A 17,723-nucleotide genomic window follows, 5' to 3' on the forward strand; every position below is an offset into this window, starting at 1 on the left:
TGTGTACGTCTGAAATGTTCTTGTGGTAATTGGTCATATTTCGAAAGATATTTCACCAAATCTGTGAAGTTTCCTGAATTTTCTGTTGTTTCTGCTGTGTATAATGTTTCTCGATGTTCTCGAACCGCTAAATTATGAGAAGTCAAAAATTGTGTTTATGCTTATCAACCTTTGTAAGAGAACGTTTCATTGTTGTTCTTTGGCTTCCTGAATATTCTAAAATCAGACAGTTTATTTTAAATACTAAATAGTTGACGTATTCATTCAAATTGTAAAATTTAGAATTTTTATCGCCCACAAAAATTAGCCCTTTCCATATATTTTTCTCACCTCTATTTATTACATTTTTAAAGAAAATAATAAGCTCATGGGACGCGAGGCCCTACACTTTGCTACGCCTCTGTTGTTATCATAATTCCTTCCATTGTCACGGCGAACTGAAGGTCAGATATGAGGAGAAAAAAGGAATAAAGAAAGAAATAAAAGCTCATTCTCTGCAGTGGTCTCAGGTCTGATTCCCTTTTAAGGCACCTTGTAGACTCGTTCTGATCCAAATTTAATCTGTAGGTCCAGTTTCGATTAGCCTATCATGAGCATACAGAGCATACAGTGGACTTCTCAAGCCTGTTAAACGTGGTGATAAAAATACTGAACGAATGAGTCTTGAATATTATTAGGCATAATAATATATGAAAACTAATTTTCGTCGGTAATTTATTATTATTTAAATTTTATAATTTGCTTACGTATCCTTGAATATTTTCTATCGATTCACAATGAGATTTGAAATTTGAAGAACGAATGGGGGCCTCGCGATATCTTGCTGCGCCAATGACTAGTGATTTTATTTCTTTGTGGTGCTACATATTTTTTTTCTTTTATTAGGTAAGTGGGTCATCCTCACTATCTCCTCCAAGGTCACAACGAGTTAGATGTTCAACTGTTCGGTTCGGTATGCTTTGGTGCGAAGAAAAGAGCATCTGCAGTGCGCATTGCGTACAACCCAGCATTAGCAGACAATCGAAGGACATTTCATGGGTGACACAATTAGGTAGTTATAAAATTTATATTTTATTGCGTAAATGGCGTGCAGTAACTTGTATTTGTACTTCTAAAAAGCATGTAGTATGCTGACAAGTTTTCATTGTAGAATTTTCAACATTTTTTCTCTAAGTTGAAATTGAAATTCAAGATAGAAATACTGTTTGCATACCGGCACCTGGTTTAAATTATGCATGTGTGCTGAAACGAATGTTTTAATTGGAATATTCGTGTAGGTAATTGTTAAATTATCATATATACGGAAGTAGTAGAGTGTTATTTGAAATTCTCGTTTTGCCTTGTATGAATTGGAGAAAATAGTATAGTTTAGTTTAATTGCTGATCATTTTCATTTCACCATGTGCATAAAAATGTTTTCACGTTATTATATTTCTCTTTTATTCTTTGATCTGTTGAATTATTGTTATCTAAGAAGAATGCAATCATTTTTTATATATTGACTAGAATGCACATATTCGTGTCTTCAATAGGTAGTAAAACACATTATAGTAATGGTTTTCCCAGGGAGAACAGCATGGGATGAACTTCCCCCCTCTAAATAAAGGTCCTATTATTATTAGCATAATTTTTTTAGCACTTTAGGTTAAATTGAAGTACTTATTAAAAAGTTATCTTCCTTCTGGTAAATACCAGTGTACATTTTCCGTTAAAAAATAATTTTGATCACTGTAATATTCAAATTATTAATCAGACACAACTAAAATCTGAACACTAATAAATTTAATACTGTGTAATAATGTAAGGTAAATATGCGATATCGCCCGAAGACCTCTCACTCGTTTATTTCGTTAATTTTAGCCTTGATACTTACCTATTCTGCATTGCGGAAGATTCTTTCAGGTGAAGTTATGCTTTTTTCCATAAAATGGTGTCAAATTTTCATATTACGAGTCATTATTTGTATTCCTTGTTCTGCTTGGGTAACAGACAATATGGCGTGCACTCGTCATGGATCATCACGTGTCGTGCTTGTGTTTTGTCAATTTGGAGTGGGTATGCATGGTCTTCAACCTTCTTCACCGAAAAATACCTACTTTCGTGTTCATTATGTCATCACAAACCATTGACGGATAGCCCCAAAAAACCATTCACGATAACCCCAAAAAACATTCACGATAGCCCCACGGACCATTTCCGGCAAGGTTAGGTTGGGTTGGGTTAGGTAAGCATAGTTAAAAAAAATCTCTTTTAAGAAAAAGGCACGTTTGGAAACACTGGCAGGACCGCGGGACTTTCGCCATCTGCAGGTACATAATGGAAACAACGGCATAATGTCAGAAAATGCAAGTTCCTTACATAAATAGTGATTATTTCTTGTTCTGCAGCATTCTATGGTGAAGTTTTCAGTTTTCGCGAAAGAAAATACCTCGAAGAACTTCGACAATGCTACAGAAACTGATTTCAGTAAGTAGTTTCTCCTGTAAATTTGAAGAAATCCGTTCGGGCGATATCGCATATTTACCTAATGTAAATATCGCATGTGTTAGTTTGATAGAATGCAATTTCACCTAACCAAAAGAATGTTGGGTAACAGTATGCTATAGTGAAAACACATTTCACTCGTTTATTTCCTAATTATTTACATTTGTACTTACCTGTTATGCATAGTGGAACATTTTTGAACGAGGGATTTTGCTTTTCTAACTGAAAAAAGCATATTTTTTTACATTACAAGTATTCGTAATGTTCGTTGCTAATTCGCTTTCGTTATACACAATATGGCGGGCATCTTGACTCATGTTGTCTATCGTCAGCTGATACGCAGTGTTTCCAAACTTATTAACGGAAAAATGTAAAACTACCGAGTGGTTGCTACACTAACAGGGGGTTACATAATTGAACGCACGGAACATTTGATTCACGTAGTCGACGGTAGAGCTATCGTGCATCGGAGATACATTAATGTTGAAAAATACATGATTTACCACCCAAATAAGTTGAACAAAGGGAGAAAATGCTTCCACGAACTTCCAAAAGTCTACAGAAACTCAGTTCCGTAAGTAGTTTCTCCTGTAAATTTGAAGAAATGTGTTTTCACTATACCATAATGTTACCAAATGTTGTTGTCTGTCAGAATAATAAGTTTGCACTTTTCAGAAATCTCTCAGCTCTTTCTTTAGGTACCTTAATGTAGATTTCACATCGTACATAGAATTAATGTTTTTGTTCCCTTTTCAGAATGAGTGAACTTTTTTGAAAATACAAAATGCCACCAAGAGGTCGTAAATCAATCACTGCATGGCATATGTGTGATTCTTGCCATGTACTCCTCACAACAAAAGATCTGCCCCAACATGAAACATCTTGTCCTCCACCCAGGAAGGGAAAGTTAGCACATGGTTACATAAAGCAGAAGATTTTGCACGGTGTCATCCAGGAACTGAAGACAGAAGGTATTCTTTGTTTGATTTCTGACAAAAAGAAGAAGAAAAAAAACTTTTGAAAATCATTAAACATTTGGAATGGTTACTGATCAAATACCAATATGTGGGAGTATTAGGAAGTGTTTTAGAATTCTGCAGATGATTGTGGAAGTAAATTTCAAGCTTGGAGAAATTAATTAACACAGTTAAAAGTTTCACTAAGTATTATTTACCTAAGAAATTCTTATATAAATAGTAACCTAACACAAGCATTTATACCTCTCAACAAAACAAACAGCAGTTCTTTGTTTATGGTTGTCTCAGACCATGACTACTACATGAGGCTCAAAGAGGGTTTTGTGCTTTACAACAGATGTCATGTGTTCAGCTGCTTTACACCAGATATCATGTGTTCAGCTGTTGGAAGTATTTAGGGTTATTTTAATACTAAGAGCTCAGAACCTGACCTGCTTACATTAACAATTAAATCATTGTGGGATGTATGACTCCTTCGTACTTCATGTCATATAACATAGTAGCAGCTGCAATCTGTATCCAAGAGAAGAGTAAATGAATGACTACTCATAAAATAGCTGTGCATATTGGAGTAGCTATATGGAAGGAAAAAAATTATAAATTTGCACTGTCAGTTTTCATAGTCAGTTATTTCCAAGAAGAAGTTTTAAAATTGCTTCCATGGTGATAGATATACAAGGACGTAGGTGGTAAGAATTTTTTTTGATATTTGCTCATGGTCTAAGCCAATTTTTTTAGGACTTCTTGTCTTTTATTATTGGATGAAATGTCAGTGACAGATACGATGTGAATATTTCTAGGGCTCTCAGTGATTGTAATAGCCATAATACAAGGTGACATATGTTTTTGTATTATTCTAACATTCAATTTTTTTTGCTTCAGCCACATAAGATTACTAATATTTGATGTATTGATGTATAGTTTGTTATACATACACTGAATGCAGTTGATTTGATGCCCTTTTTAATGCAGTTTTTCCTTCAGTTTCCTGCACATTATTAATTTATGGCTCTACTTCTGATTGTGTAATTCTGCGCCCAAGTTGTGATGGTTTATTTTCGAATTTATCAAGGTACACAGGGATGTTATTATTTTTTTTTAATAATTTTTTTTTCCTGTTCTGTTCTGCTATTGTGTCTCTTAACACATTACTTACTGCATGTTTTCTGGAGAACAGTTCTGTTGCTATCTACTCCAGGTGCATGAGATGCAAAGATATATTATGCCACTAAATGTTTTTTGTTGTTAGGTTAGACAGGTCAGGTTGATGGCTTTTAAGATTAAATTGTGTTCCTAAAAACTTCCAGCACCTAATCGTGTAATATCTGGTCTCAAGCATGAAACCCCCTTTGATCATGTGCTGTTGCCATCTATGATTCATTATGCGTGTACTGTTATTAACTGAAGAATATTTTTCAGGATTACGAAGGTGAAGCTGAACTTCTATGGGCTGATTACACCTAAATTTGAATTACCTGAATGTTACTTTGAATGAAAATGCAGCAAATTACTTTTTGATAGAAATTGTTATCACAAACCTCCACAACTGTTATTTCTGTTACCATAGCAACGTCGATGTTGCCAAGCACATAAACATTGCACAATTTTACATAAGTAGGAAACAAATGTTATTGTTCAGCAACTTGAACATTAAAATTTGAAATTTAAAATACGTCATAATTATAATTGTACATTTAATAATGAACTTGTCCTGTAAGAGAACAGTGACAAGCATTGCATGAAAATTCGCTAAAACATCATGTCTAAGATGACTCGAAACCAAGAAAGGCCGCTTGTTGCAATGCTACTTTTGAAATCATAATTTCCCCAGTAAATAATACTTAGTGAAGCTTTGTGCAGAATGAATTTCCTCCTCTATGCTTGAGTGAGTAAGTTTGGTGAATTTAGGATGTTAACCCTCCCTTGCTTGCTCCAATATTCCTAACACCGATGCTTGCGTGGCGTCTGACAGACTCACGCGATGACCTGCGTTGAAAACATATTTCTTTGAGGATTATTGTGGTTCAGATGAACCGAAGCGTGAACACAATTGTATTTCAAACCAATATATTTATTAAAAAATACAAAACCTACATATTTAATAAAAAATAAAAAAAACTCTAGCAATACACAACAAAATCTTACATTTTTATTTAGATAAGACACATTATTTGTTTTGGGCACAAATGCAACAATATGCATTGAGTGTTCTAAAATACAAAACCTACATATTTAATAAAAATACAAAACTCTAGTAATATATATAATATAGTAATATGTAAAGGTATGGTCAGAAAATACTTTTAACAAACGTATATATTTTTAGATACTGTGTCAAAATGCATACTAGCAACTTTATGTACATTTTCTTTTCAAAGAAATCACAAAAATCTGATTTAAATTATGAAAACATCAAAAATTATTTTATAAATAAAAATCATGATTTTTATCCATCCTGCATAGCTATATATTTTTACAGTACAGTGCAGAGTGATTTTATATGATTACAGTGGTTTTAAAAGTTACTGCATGCTTTGTAACTTTAAGTAGGGGTGTGCGGGACAGAATTTTTTTGGTTGTGATGGGATTTTTTTTTAATCCCAACATTCGGAATGGGGAAAAAATTGCCATTTCCTGAAGTCTGGATCGGGATGGGAAATTTTTTTTCAGATCCCGGTCCCGACTTTTCGGGATCCCGCACACCCCTAATTTAAAGTATGATTACAGTTAGTCTGCAAATACATAGAAAAACTCACAAGTTTATGTGTGTGTGTGCTCTCAATTATTTTTTTCTCCCTGAAGTTTCTGCACACCAGTGGCGAAGCTCCTATGAGGCTTTTGAGGCTTAGCCTACCCAAAAAATGTTGAAATTAAAATGTTCTTATACCCTGTAACAATCAAAGTTCGTTAAAACGAATTAAACTATGTAATCCGAACGTTTGGTTCCGCCGATCCTTCCAGATATCTCGTTAGTCAGACCAGAAAGAGAAGAGCGTGTTCGGTCCGAACTGTGAGGCTTTTGACGAAAAGCCTCGCGTTAAAAGGCAGCTACAGCGTGAGCTCTGTGTAGGTGGGAGGGGAGGGGACTGCCGATTCGCTGGGTGAAAGCGGCTAGCCTCAGAACCGACCTGTTGTGCTCCTAGTCTTCTTGTGCAAAGTGGGTCGTTCACTCCCTGCATTGTTGAATGTTAATTTACTTCAAGTGCATGCGCGCGTGTGTTTGTGTGTGTGTCACATAGTGTATTTATGTTATAAAAATATAATACTGTGAAATTATATGTTGAAAACTCTAAGAGGATTTGCAGTGAAATAAATGTAAGTGAACAAGACTTCGTGGCTCTCAGATGCTTAACCTACGAAATCTTAGACACACTGACTGTATAAATGGAAATACGTTTTGGAGATCTTGAAATTTGTTGAATTGCTAAACCAAAATAGCTTTGGGGGATATAAACTAAATTTTTCTGTGATGAAATTAAATAACCTTCTCTCCACATATCCATCTTTCAACAAAGAACGATTAGAAAATGAATTAAAGAATACCCATGCTGATGAAGAAAAGCATTTACCTCCTGCAGACCTTCTAAAATTCATAGTTAGCAATGATCTTCAAACAATCTACAAAGAAGTAACACAACTTATCAAGTTGGTCTTGACATTCCCTGTTACAACAGCTTCCTCCGAAAGAAGTATGAGCATCCTCAAGAGAGTAAAAAATTATCTCCACAATTCAATGAAAAATGAAAGATTAAGTTCTCTCAGTACAATAGCCATTGAAAAAAACTGGTTAAGGAACTTTCTATTGATCAAGGCTTCAAGGAAAGAGTAATTGATACTTTTGCGACCAACAAGAATCGACGCATGGACCTATTGTATAAAAAAATATAAGCAGATTTTTCAGCCTACCCAGTCTTTATGCCTTAGCTTCGCCACTGCTGCACACATGAGCTATGTGATAGTTTATCCCACATCCAGTGCAACATGTCCTTGTAAATTCTGTGTTTATGCTAGACCTCACTCATTGCTGAGCTGTTGGTATGTTTATTAATGAAACTGTTTACTATAGAATTGTTATATATTATGTATAAAATGTGGAAGTTTATGAAACATGTGCACAAATAACGAGAAGCCTGTGATTTGTTTGCACTTTTAAGATAAGCATGATTCCTTTTTGGTTCCAGAGTCTTTGCAGTACCTGCCAGAATCTGAGCATGCTGACCTTCTGCTTATACCGCAGTCCACGATGCAGCTGTGTGGTCTTCCTATTGGAGACACTGCAGTGCTTACATACAGAGGCAAAAGGGTTGCTAGGTTGGCATGGCCAACTTCAGAAGGATCTCTGACATCTGTCTGTATGACCAAAGAAGGTTTGTGTAATAATATTTATAGATTAAAAGTACAGTAGCCCACTTCAACTTTTAAGTTTCCATAAATCATAATGCTGTAAATTTAACCTTGAATAGCTTTCCCCTATAGTTACGACATGATAATTTGTGTCTTAGTTTAAAAAAAATATACATTTACCATATAGGGTGCAGGTTTGATGGCTGAGCATGTTAAGATGCCAACTTTTGATCTCCCAGGTTTAACACTCACTGCCAGATGGGTTACGGTGAAGGTTACCTCCGGGCCAAAGTTGATTACATAATGCAATGTGCAATGTTTAGTTCCCAATGTGTCTATGCATGTTGTGATCTAAATTGTGTTTCACTTTGTAAATAATGTGAATATTTCCTATATGGTGGGCACAGTGACCTGTACGTGTGCCCTTTCTGAAATAGTTTTTGAGTTGGTGTTTTAAGTCCACTTTATGCACAGTAAGGCTAATCAGGACTGGACTTACAGTTTAAAGTGGGATCCGAACCACTTGGGCCTCCACCGGGTATCGAACCCAGGACCCCTTGATTACAAGGCGATGCCGCATTTCTGAAATAGAACACAAGTTGTAATGATGCTCAGATATTAGGTACAATGGCCCCTTTTGAATACAGTTTTTTGTGAATAATCATTGTATGGTGTCAGTGGCAGAGAATATAGGGACTTGAGGAGGCAGTTACCCCCCACACTATGCTAAGCCTTGTCTACCAAGAGAAAGTAAACTGTTCTTGTCCCACAGTTTTGGAACCTAATCGTCACCACTCTACAATGTTGACTTGACAGTGGAACAGATTTCCCTGCTTGATGGGCCTGAGGAGAAGCGGGCAACATTGTATTTCATGGTAAACCTTTGACATATAAGTTTACGTTCCAAGTTACTAGTACACAAATTTTTTACTGATTGTTTCAGAACAATGTACAGGGTGTCCAATTTGAAATGCCCCAATGGCAACTGTCTGTAACTCCACATGTATTTGATGTATCCAAATTATGCATCAATGAACATACTTAGTCATAAAGTTTCCATGAGGAAAGTAGTAATTAGTACATTAGTTCATTTTAGTAAATTTAGTACACTTCTACATGCACCTCACAAGTCACACGGAGGATTTCCAGCCAAGTTGTGTGTAGCATGTGTGATGTGACTGTCCCTATGGCAACTGTAATCCTTGTACAGAGCTGTTCCATAGTTGTTACTTTGGTTGAGTACACTGGACATCCTCCATGCGTGTAGAAGTGTACTAAAATAAACTAAATGTTTAAATGGAGTTACAGACAGTTGCCATTGGGACATTTCAATTCAGACACCCTGTATTTATCTGTATGATGAATTTCCTAAAATTATTCGATGACTAAATTAATACATGTATCCAGAGGCCAATGGTGGTTTGGTTTACTGCCAGCCCAGCTATTTCAAGTGTGCATGAAACTTCATAGATGTTGGTGGGCACCATCGGTAGCAATTACCCAAACTTGGTGCATGCTTGTTCTTCGTGAATGTTCCTTCCTAAATTTCATTGTATCATCACTCATCCTCTTCGCAATTAGTTAAAAGTGGTAGAAAAGCTAGGCTAAATAACAAATTACAAAAACAACATACGGGACACAGAATACTTGCAGTTATATTTGTGAAGAAATACAAGGGAATTCTTTCAATATAACTTTAGAATCACGGGCATAATGATGACTGGCCATGGCATCTCACTGGTGATCTGAACATCTCAGACCTACTCAGCAGGACGTGTAACATAAGAACTCTTTAATAATAGCACTACAAATAGACTGTTTCTATTAGGAATACTTGACATCTAGGTATCAAGTAGAGATGTGGTATAAAGCGTCCCCGGTGCATTACCTCCATACAACAATCAAGATATAATAGGAAATTCAGTATTGTTAGATTTTATGCAATAGGAGGAGTGATCCTGGGTATAACACTTACAAACATTGTGTTGTTATGTGATACACCAAGCAGGATTGATAAAGGTCGAGGAATGGTAAATAAATTCAATTCCCGTCAAAGAGAGAAAACCAGCAAGCATAAATGGGCTCTGGATCGAAAAGAACCTTTGTATCTTGAAAGTATTTCAGTTTGGTGCCGGAACGTTTTTCCAGATCAATTTAAATGTGGTTGAAGTTCAGTATTGAAATGAAACAATATGCAACTTAGACCAAATTTAAATTGTGTGAGAGAAAAGGTTCTGGTCCTGTTACAGAACCCATTAGAATTTATTGATTCCTGGACCTTAAACAACCTTGATACGAAGTGCATCCTTATTCATTTATGTTCTTTGAAGTGTGGTTGTTGATCCCAGTAGTCTCATTGCTCATGTTCTCTTAGATCTATGCAATTGTCTGTGGGCAATGTGTGCTTATTCTCCATCCCATTTAGAAAACTGCAAAGAACAAAATTATGAGGATACATGTTCAATGATATGGTCCTCGAGTAGGTTTTTAACAACAACAGAAATAATAATAATAATAATTCATAGCAGCATTGCTTGCTTCTTACTAACCACACAAATTCAGGGTTTCCAATGAGCTGTAAAACTTGGAAATTTCAGGGAATTTTGTAAACCCATTACAAAACTTTGAGAAGTCAGGTTTTCGTTTGCTTGCCAGGGTGTTTACCTCCCAGCTTGTTCCTTTTTGAGAATTCTTCTATATAAATGTGTTCTTTGTTGTTGAGTAATCTTCATTCATTTGATTAACTAACTCTTCTTAATTATAGGATGGTCTGTGTGTTTTAAAAGTCCTACAGGATTCTAAAAAGCTATAACTTTAAAGTTATAGGTTTATTACATCAAAATCTTGTTTTTTTACACAGAGGAAAATTTAAAATGTTGTTCTGTCCACACTGATGAATGACATGTGTGCAGGTGATCATGCGATCCCAAGGTGGCATAGATGTAAGAAAAATCTCAGTGCATGTTATGGCTTGCAGAGTTGAATCTTGGGTTTTTGTGTGGAGAAGGTTCCAAGCAATGTTTTGGAAAAACACCTCCAGTGGATACAAGTATCCAGAGATGGGAAGCGTAGCAGATTTGCCACATATGGGAGGCCAAGGACGAGTGACGATGTGGATGCAGTGCAGGAGAGCATGCAACGGAGTCCAATGAAATCTCTTAAAGCAGATCCTTGGAACTGGTAGTGGCAGGGTTTACGTTGCACAGTATCTTCCGAAGTGAAATCCAGGCCCTACAAGTTGAGATTTGTGCATGATCTGATAGAAGAGGACTGTGACATGAGGAAGGAATTTTGTGAATTAATGGTAACCTGATTAAATGGTGGTGGCCTTCAGTCTCTCATTCTTTACTCTGATGAGGACAAGTTTTAGGAAAAGTGAATGTGCACAATTGTCAAATTGGGAGGTTGAGAATCCACATGAGTTCGAGACACACAAGCGGGATAGTCCCAAGGTCAATGTATAGTGCGCAGTTTCCGTGGACCACCTCATTGGTCCATTCTTCTTCGAGGACATGGTGAATGGCACTAGCAACCTGAGCATGTAAAAGACATTCTTTGTCCAAGAACTTCAGAGGTTAGCCACCATCAATGAGGTCCACTTCAAGCAAGATGGTGCCCCCCCCCCCCCACACACACACACACTTTGCACTTGAAGTTTGTGAGAACTGGCCCACTAGGTCATTTTACAGTGGTGCGTTTTACTCACTCTCAATACAGATAAAAATATATAAATGACTTACGTGAGTGAGTAGAAATGGTTCAAAACGACGTTTCGGAAGTCTGTACTACTTCCTTCATCAGGTAAATGAAATAAAAAACTTTAAGTGCCAAACATGGTACCGCATTGTCAAATCGTAAGTTGAGGATTCAGGTTGAGGATAAAAAAGGTAAAAACTTACTGTGACGGCATAAAAACTCCGATGAAAACCTTCACTGGTTAAAAAAGGTGATGAAGGAAGTAGTACAGACTTCCGAAATGTCGTTTTGAACCATTTCTACTCACTCACGTAAGTCTTTTATATATTTTTATCTAGGTCACCAGACCTTACGCTTTGCAATTAGTTGCTGTGGAGACATGTCAAGACCCTGGTGTATGCACAGAAACTGACAGATCTCGACAACCTGAAGTTCAAAATATGTGATGTGATTCACAACATCCTGGATGACCACTGTCAGAATGCAATTCTCGGATTCAAACTAAGATTGCAAGAGTGTTTGGACGTGAATGTGCCCAGCTGGAGATCTGGTGATGATCCAAACCACATCAAACATTAATTTTAAAGTTTTCGCTGTGTAATAAACAATATTTCGTTGTAATAAACCTATCCCTTTAAAAGTTATAGGTTTTTAGAATCCTGCAGGACTTCTAAAATGCACTGTGTCTAAAACTGTCTGGGAAAGGTAGGAAATTTGGTTTGGCAGGAGGAATCCTGATATTATGCTTTAAAAAAATCGTAGTTTCTCAAGGCAACAGTTTTGCTGACTGCTGCTATACTATTTCTTCAGCATCACAAGTTGCAAGTATACTTCCACAAGAAAGTGATAGGACATATCTCTGTAGCGGAGATGAAATGATATGGAATATTGACATACTGATAAGGGACCAATATAAAATGTACTCATAACATGTTAAAAAAAAATTTCCTTCTTCCTTATATCACATGTCAGGATTGGCATTCAAAGTGGAAATTATTGGGTGGGGATGGTGGGTGGGGATTGCCTGAGCCTTACTGCTAGCTGGAGGGATGGCCCAGTTTTTACATGGGGACAGTAGAACAGCTGAATCAGGGAATTTCATTATTCTTCTTAGCTGCCCCTGCAGTTTACAAGTGTTCCACACTTATGGACCACTCTGTATATGAACAAGTGATTGCAATGGGTTTTGCCTTAGGAAAACAAACTGCTCATGTACATATTTATTTTGCAAGACAATAGTATATGCATTTCAACTTTCTATTTACAAGGGTGGAAAATGGTCAGTAATGCCAGTAAAAGTCAGTATTTTTGTGTTGATTGCAATTTGTAATTTTTATGTTACTTTTATTTAATTTTAGGGGTATACGTGATTACTTTCCAGAAGATGACAATATATTTTTTTTAGGTCATTTAAAGATAAGACATTCTTTACACTGATGAAAAATATACAAATTCTGATTTGAAGGCCAGGTTTCTTCTCCGATTTCTACACCTATTATTCACTACTTTGTTACCAAGTCACCTTTTGTTTACAGTTCATTAACTTTTTAGTACAAAATGAAAACATATGGTAGAGTAATGAAAACATTGTCTCATCTTCATAAAAAATATAGCTGGCTCTGCAATAAAATGATTTACCATGACTGCCTATGGCAGTATTGGATGCCAGATAATAAGTTTTGTTAGCCTACCTGTTTCACTTTTAAAATGTTAATTTATTGTCAAGCTGTAATTAAATTGGTCAGTATTTGGCTGTTTTTGTATTTTGTTCACTGGACCCTTTCACTAGTTTCCGCTGCTGTATTTATAAAAATAACAAAATAGCAGAATTTTGCACTAATTTAAGGGCTATTTATAGAAGCATTGAATCGATAAAATTAACAGCAACTTTACTGATGAACCAATACATGGATCACATCAAAATCAACCAGGCATGTATCTCATGAGTTATTTTTCAAATTTTCGACAACCACCTGTTGGCTAGCTTAGGAGCAGGGAAAGGCTGTCTACTACACAGGTGAGTGTGGATGACTTCCCTCACCTTAATTTTAAACATTTTATCCTTTAAGCATGTAGTGAATTTTTTGTGTAACCTCATCATCATCATCCTGCTCAGATAGTCAACAGTTGGTTGGTGAAAATTTTAGAAGTAACTCATAAAGTATGTGTTAGGTTCTTCAATTTTGATGTGTTCATGTTATCGAAACTAGTCATGAAATATACTGTTTTACGATACACTGATATGCTTATTATTAGAACCAGGAAGTTTGACAAGATGCCTTTTTTCTGCTGCATTTATTGATATAAAATTTTCATGTTGTTGCTAATGCTTTAGAAGCTTTTTCATTTTGCCTATTTTTAATTTTAATGCCTTTTGCTTCCATTTTTTGACACATTTTTTCTTGCATGTGTGCATTGCTGGCATTGGAGAATTAATTATCTTGTGGAATATATATCTGATGAAGGGAGCATGTGTTCTCCTGAAACGTCACAACAAAAGCTGTGTTTTTATGCTTGTAACAACTGTAGACCACAAGAGAAATAATTTGTGATATTCTTAAAAGTAGAAATTCTTTTCTTGACAATTTGAATTCAGTTCCAATAACCTGTTTTATGTACGAATCCGGTTATAATATCCTGTTTCATGTATGCTCCAATTACTTCTGTCGAAGTACAGAGATCATTTTCTGTTATGAAAAAGCATTCTTTCTTACAGATGACTATAGTCTATAGCTATTTACGAATTTTGAAAACTTAAATGAAATACCTAGTGGTTATGTGCAATGAGGACGACAAAGAAAAGTAAAAATGTCATTTCCATGTAGATTTTAACTTTTTGAATGAAATTATACATATAAGCAACTTGGAATTTGCCACTTTTTTAGGTTTATTGTGCCTAATTTTTTGCTGTCTGTACTTATTTTTTACATAAATGTCTTTTTGCTTGCACCTGCCTATTGTAACGAAAATAAATGCCTGAACTTCCAGGCTCTACTTGGCTGATACCAATATATGTATTAATCCTACCCATCTCCAGGGCCGGATCAAGACGAAATTGGGCCTGATGCTTTACTAAGTAAACTGTTTAACGTAAAATTGATAGCATTAACTTGAAATCTTCGCTGAACAATAAACACAAGGGAGTTGTAGTTACGTCACAGTGCAAAGAATAATAGTAACTGTATAATAGGTAACACTGTGTCTAGGCATCCGAAATTGGGGCTCCAAATTTCATTCTAAGATTTATTTAAAGATTAATATTCCAAAAGAAAACTGTTCAGCTTTCGGAAAATTCTTGTCTGTTTTCATCTGGGCCTATTTCAGGAATGGGCCTCTACTGTGAAGTAATATAACAAAGATATTCTCTTTCTTGAAAATTCATTGTTAGTGAAAATAAAACATATGAAGCATATTTAATATTCTAATTCTAGGCATGCAAAATATCGGCTGTCATGTTGGTGATGTGGTCACTGTGAGGGCGTTGGAAAGAATACCATACCCTGCCTCTGACGTCATTATTCTTCCAGAGATGTGGACTGACATGGACAGTACAGAAGATATTGTGCAAGTAATACATCACAAGTATCGAGGGAAAGTGTTGAGTATTAGTGAAAGACTGTGCATTAAATATTATGGACAACGGTTGCTGTTTAATATCAAACAGATAATTCCAAAGCGTACACTGCGCAAGGCTGATTACAATGGTGTTGATGAAATAGTGCACGACTTTAATAGTTTGCTGCTGAGTCAAGGTCATAATGTGTCTGGGGATCGGAATCAAACTTCATCCCCAAGTGTGGAGGATGTGGAAAATATTGAGGACTGTAAATATTTCTTCGCTGTGGACAACAACACTAAATTTGTGATATATAGGAACGTGAACTTAACGGAGGAAGAAATGTCACAAACTTTGCTTGACATGGGTGGACTCGATGACACAATTTGTCACCTGAAAGAGCTTATCACATTGGGATTAAAGATGGATCCACTTGTGCCAGGTGAGCTTCTTTATTGTTTTTCTGTACTGTGTTTGTGTTCAAGAAGCAAAAGCAACGAAGTTCATGTTTACATTACCAAATGTTATTTGCATACAGATATTTCTGAATTCTATGTGTACCTTAGTGTCAGTGGCATATTCTTCCATGTTATCTGCTTTACTAGTGTATGTACGTGTTTGTCTTTTTCTTCACCTACTTTCAGTGTGTGTGTATAATTGTCGGAAAATTTGAGGTTTGGCTCCTATTTTGTTTTACTTCCATTGGTCCTTGATTTCTATTATAATTAATGTACAATAAATGTACAGGGTTATTACAAATTATCCTCCTGATTTCTAACACATGTAAATAGTAACTCATAGAGTTTTATTTCATTACGTCATTACCTCACAATTGTTCAATGTAAGTCCCTTTGAAAACTCGACACACATGTAGCCTGTAGTAGAGTTCCTGCCAAACACGCTGTAGCATATCACAATTGATTTCTGCAATGGAATCTGTGATGCATGCTTGCAGATCAAGCATGGTCTGTGGAAATAGTTGCTGATAGACTCTTAGTTTTAACAAACTCCCACAGGAAGAAATCGATCATGATATGCTTCAGTGTGTTTGTCAGGAATTTGACTACAGGCTGCATGTGTGTGTGTCGAGTTACCAAAGGGACTTACATTGAACACTTGTGAGCTAATGACGTTATGAGGTAAAATAATAAAACGTTATGAGTTACTCTCTACATTGACATGACCTTGTTGTGTCTTGAGTTTCATTAAACGTGATTTACATGTCTGAAATCTGGAAGATCATTTGTAATAACCCTGTATACAATAAATGAGAATTGTTGTGGTAAACTGGGTCAAATTTTCAGAATTAGCCACTGCTTAATGTCTAGTATGAAAATAAACAATTGTTTGTTAAAGGTTGTAAGTTTTTGAAATTTGTAAGTGTTTCAAATATGTTTCCTGAGTAACATGGAATTATATTGTACAAAAATTGTTCACTAGTGTTAATGTCAATTTTACAGATAAACTGTTATGCCATTGTTGGGCCAATTGCAATGAGTACAACTTCAAATAACTAAGTAAGATAAGTAAACTGAAAATTAAGTAAATGCTAAAACATAAGTATTTTTAATTAAATCTTACTCTTTAAATCTGGTCTTTAAAATATTTAATTTATTATCTCAATTATCATGCATTATTTTTAAAAAATGGCTGCTATTTTATACAGAAATAGTGAATTCTTAAAGTATACCATATTAGGCTGCATTTTTATTGCTTAAAAGTGTATTTAGCATTAGTATCATTTACTGTGGAAAAAATATGTGTGCATCTTATTTCCTAAAGATGAGGTATTTTTACTGCCAGAGTATGCTACTACGGAGTTATGCCAAAACTTGGAGACAATGTACCTTTGTCCCAAGTCACTGGAATTGTTCACAGCATGGAAAATTTGGTAGAAATTGAAGTCTTAGGTTATCACCGTAAAGCACATTACCACACAAAATATTTTTTTCTCTGGAAAAATTAATCCTCTGACAATGAGTCGCATAAACCTCAATTATTTAGATTAGGCTTATGCAACTTGCTTGTACTAGTGGAGGTCAGTAGGCACTCCCGTGCTGTGTGAGCTTCTCACCTGCACACTGTGGAAACAAGATTGACATAGTCGCCTTCCTTATGCATGCAAAAGCACTCCTTCACAATTACAGCAGGTCGATTGAGTGCAGACTAGTCAGCACACATTATATTGGTTGATGCATAAGTTCGTAGCATTTGTGTTTGGTATGACAACACTGCGGTGTTAAGAGTTTGTTTAACATTCATCAATTGGAGTGGCATTGTTCTACTTATGAATACATATTGAATTTTGCAGATTTGATGGAAGACAGTGTTATATGAGGGCTGAAGAACAATAAGTATCAAGTAAAAAAAAAAATGCTTCTGATGTATTCTTCTGTGAGTTTAACACAGAAGCAAAAGCAGCAGATGTGACTTGAAACATTTGTGCCATGTATGGGGGGAATGCCAATGGGGAAAGCAGGACAAAACTATGGTTTTGTCATTTCAAAGAGAGCAATTTTGACTTGAGTGATTCTCCACATTCAGGAAGACATTTAAGTGCTTTAATCCACGATGATTCATTACAGGCGGTCCGAGAATTAGGAAATATGATGAACTGTGACCATTCAACCATCATGCAACATTTGCAGTCCATGTGTTTAAGTGAA

General features: G+C 35.8%; 1 protein-coding gene across 1 annotated transcript in view; it reads left to right on the top strand.

Moving 5' to 3' along the window:
• The first annotated feature begins 922 nt into the window (after positions 1 to 922).
• Positions 923 to 17,723, top strand: part of LOC145987786 (ATPase family gene 2 protein homolog A) — a 48,935-nt gene continuing 32,134 nt past the window's right edge. Inside the window, exons 1-4 of the mRNA XM_083122481.1 lie at positions 923 to 1,051; positions 3,241 to 3,455; positions 7,643 to 7,828; positions 14,933 to 15,499. Of these exons, the coding sequence (XP_082978607.1) occupies positions 3,269 to 3,455; positions 7,643 to 7,828; positions 14,933 to 15,499 (940 nt within the window). The 5' untranslated portion in view covers positions 923 to 1,051; positions 3,241 to 3,268. The remainder of the gene's footprint in view (positions 1,052 to 3,240; positions 3,456 to 7,642; positions 7,829 to 14,932; positions 15,500 to 17,723) is intronic.

The sequence above is a fragment of the Lepisma saccharinum genome, chromosome 5 (genome assembly GCF_977018435.1).
Source record: "Lepisma saccharinum chromosome 5, izLepSacc3.1, whole genome shotgun sequence".
NCBI classification, from domain to species: Eukaryota; Metazoa; Arthropoda; class Insecta; order Zygentoma; family Lepismatidae; genus Lepisma; species Lepisma saccharinum.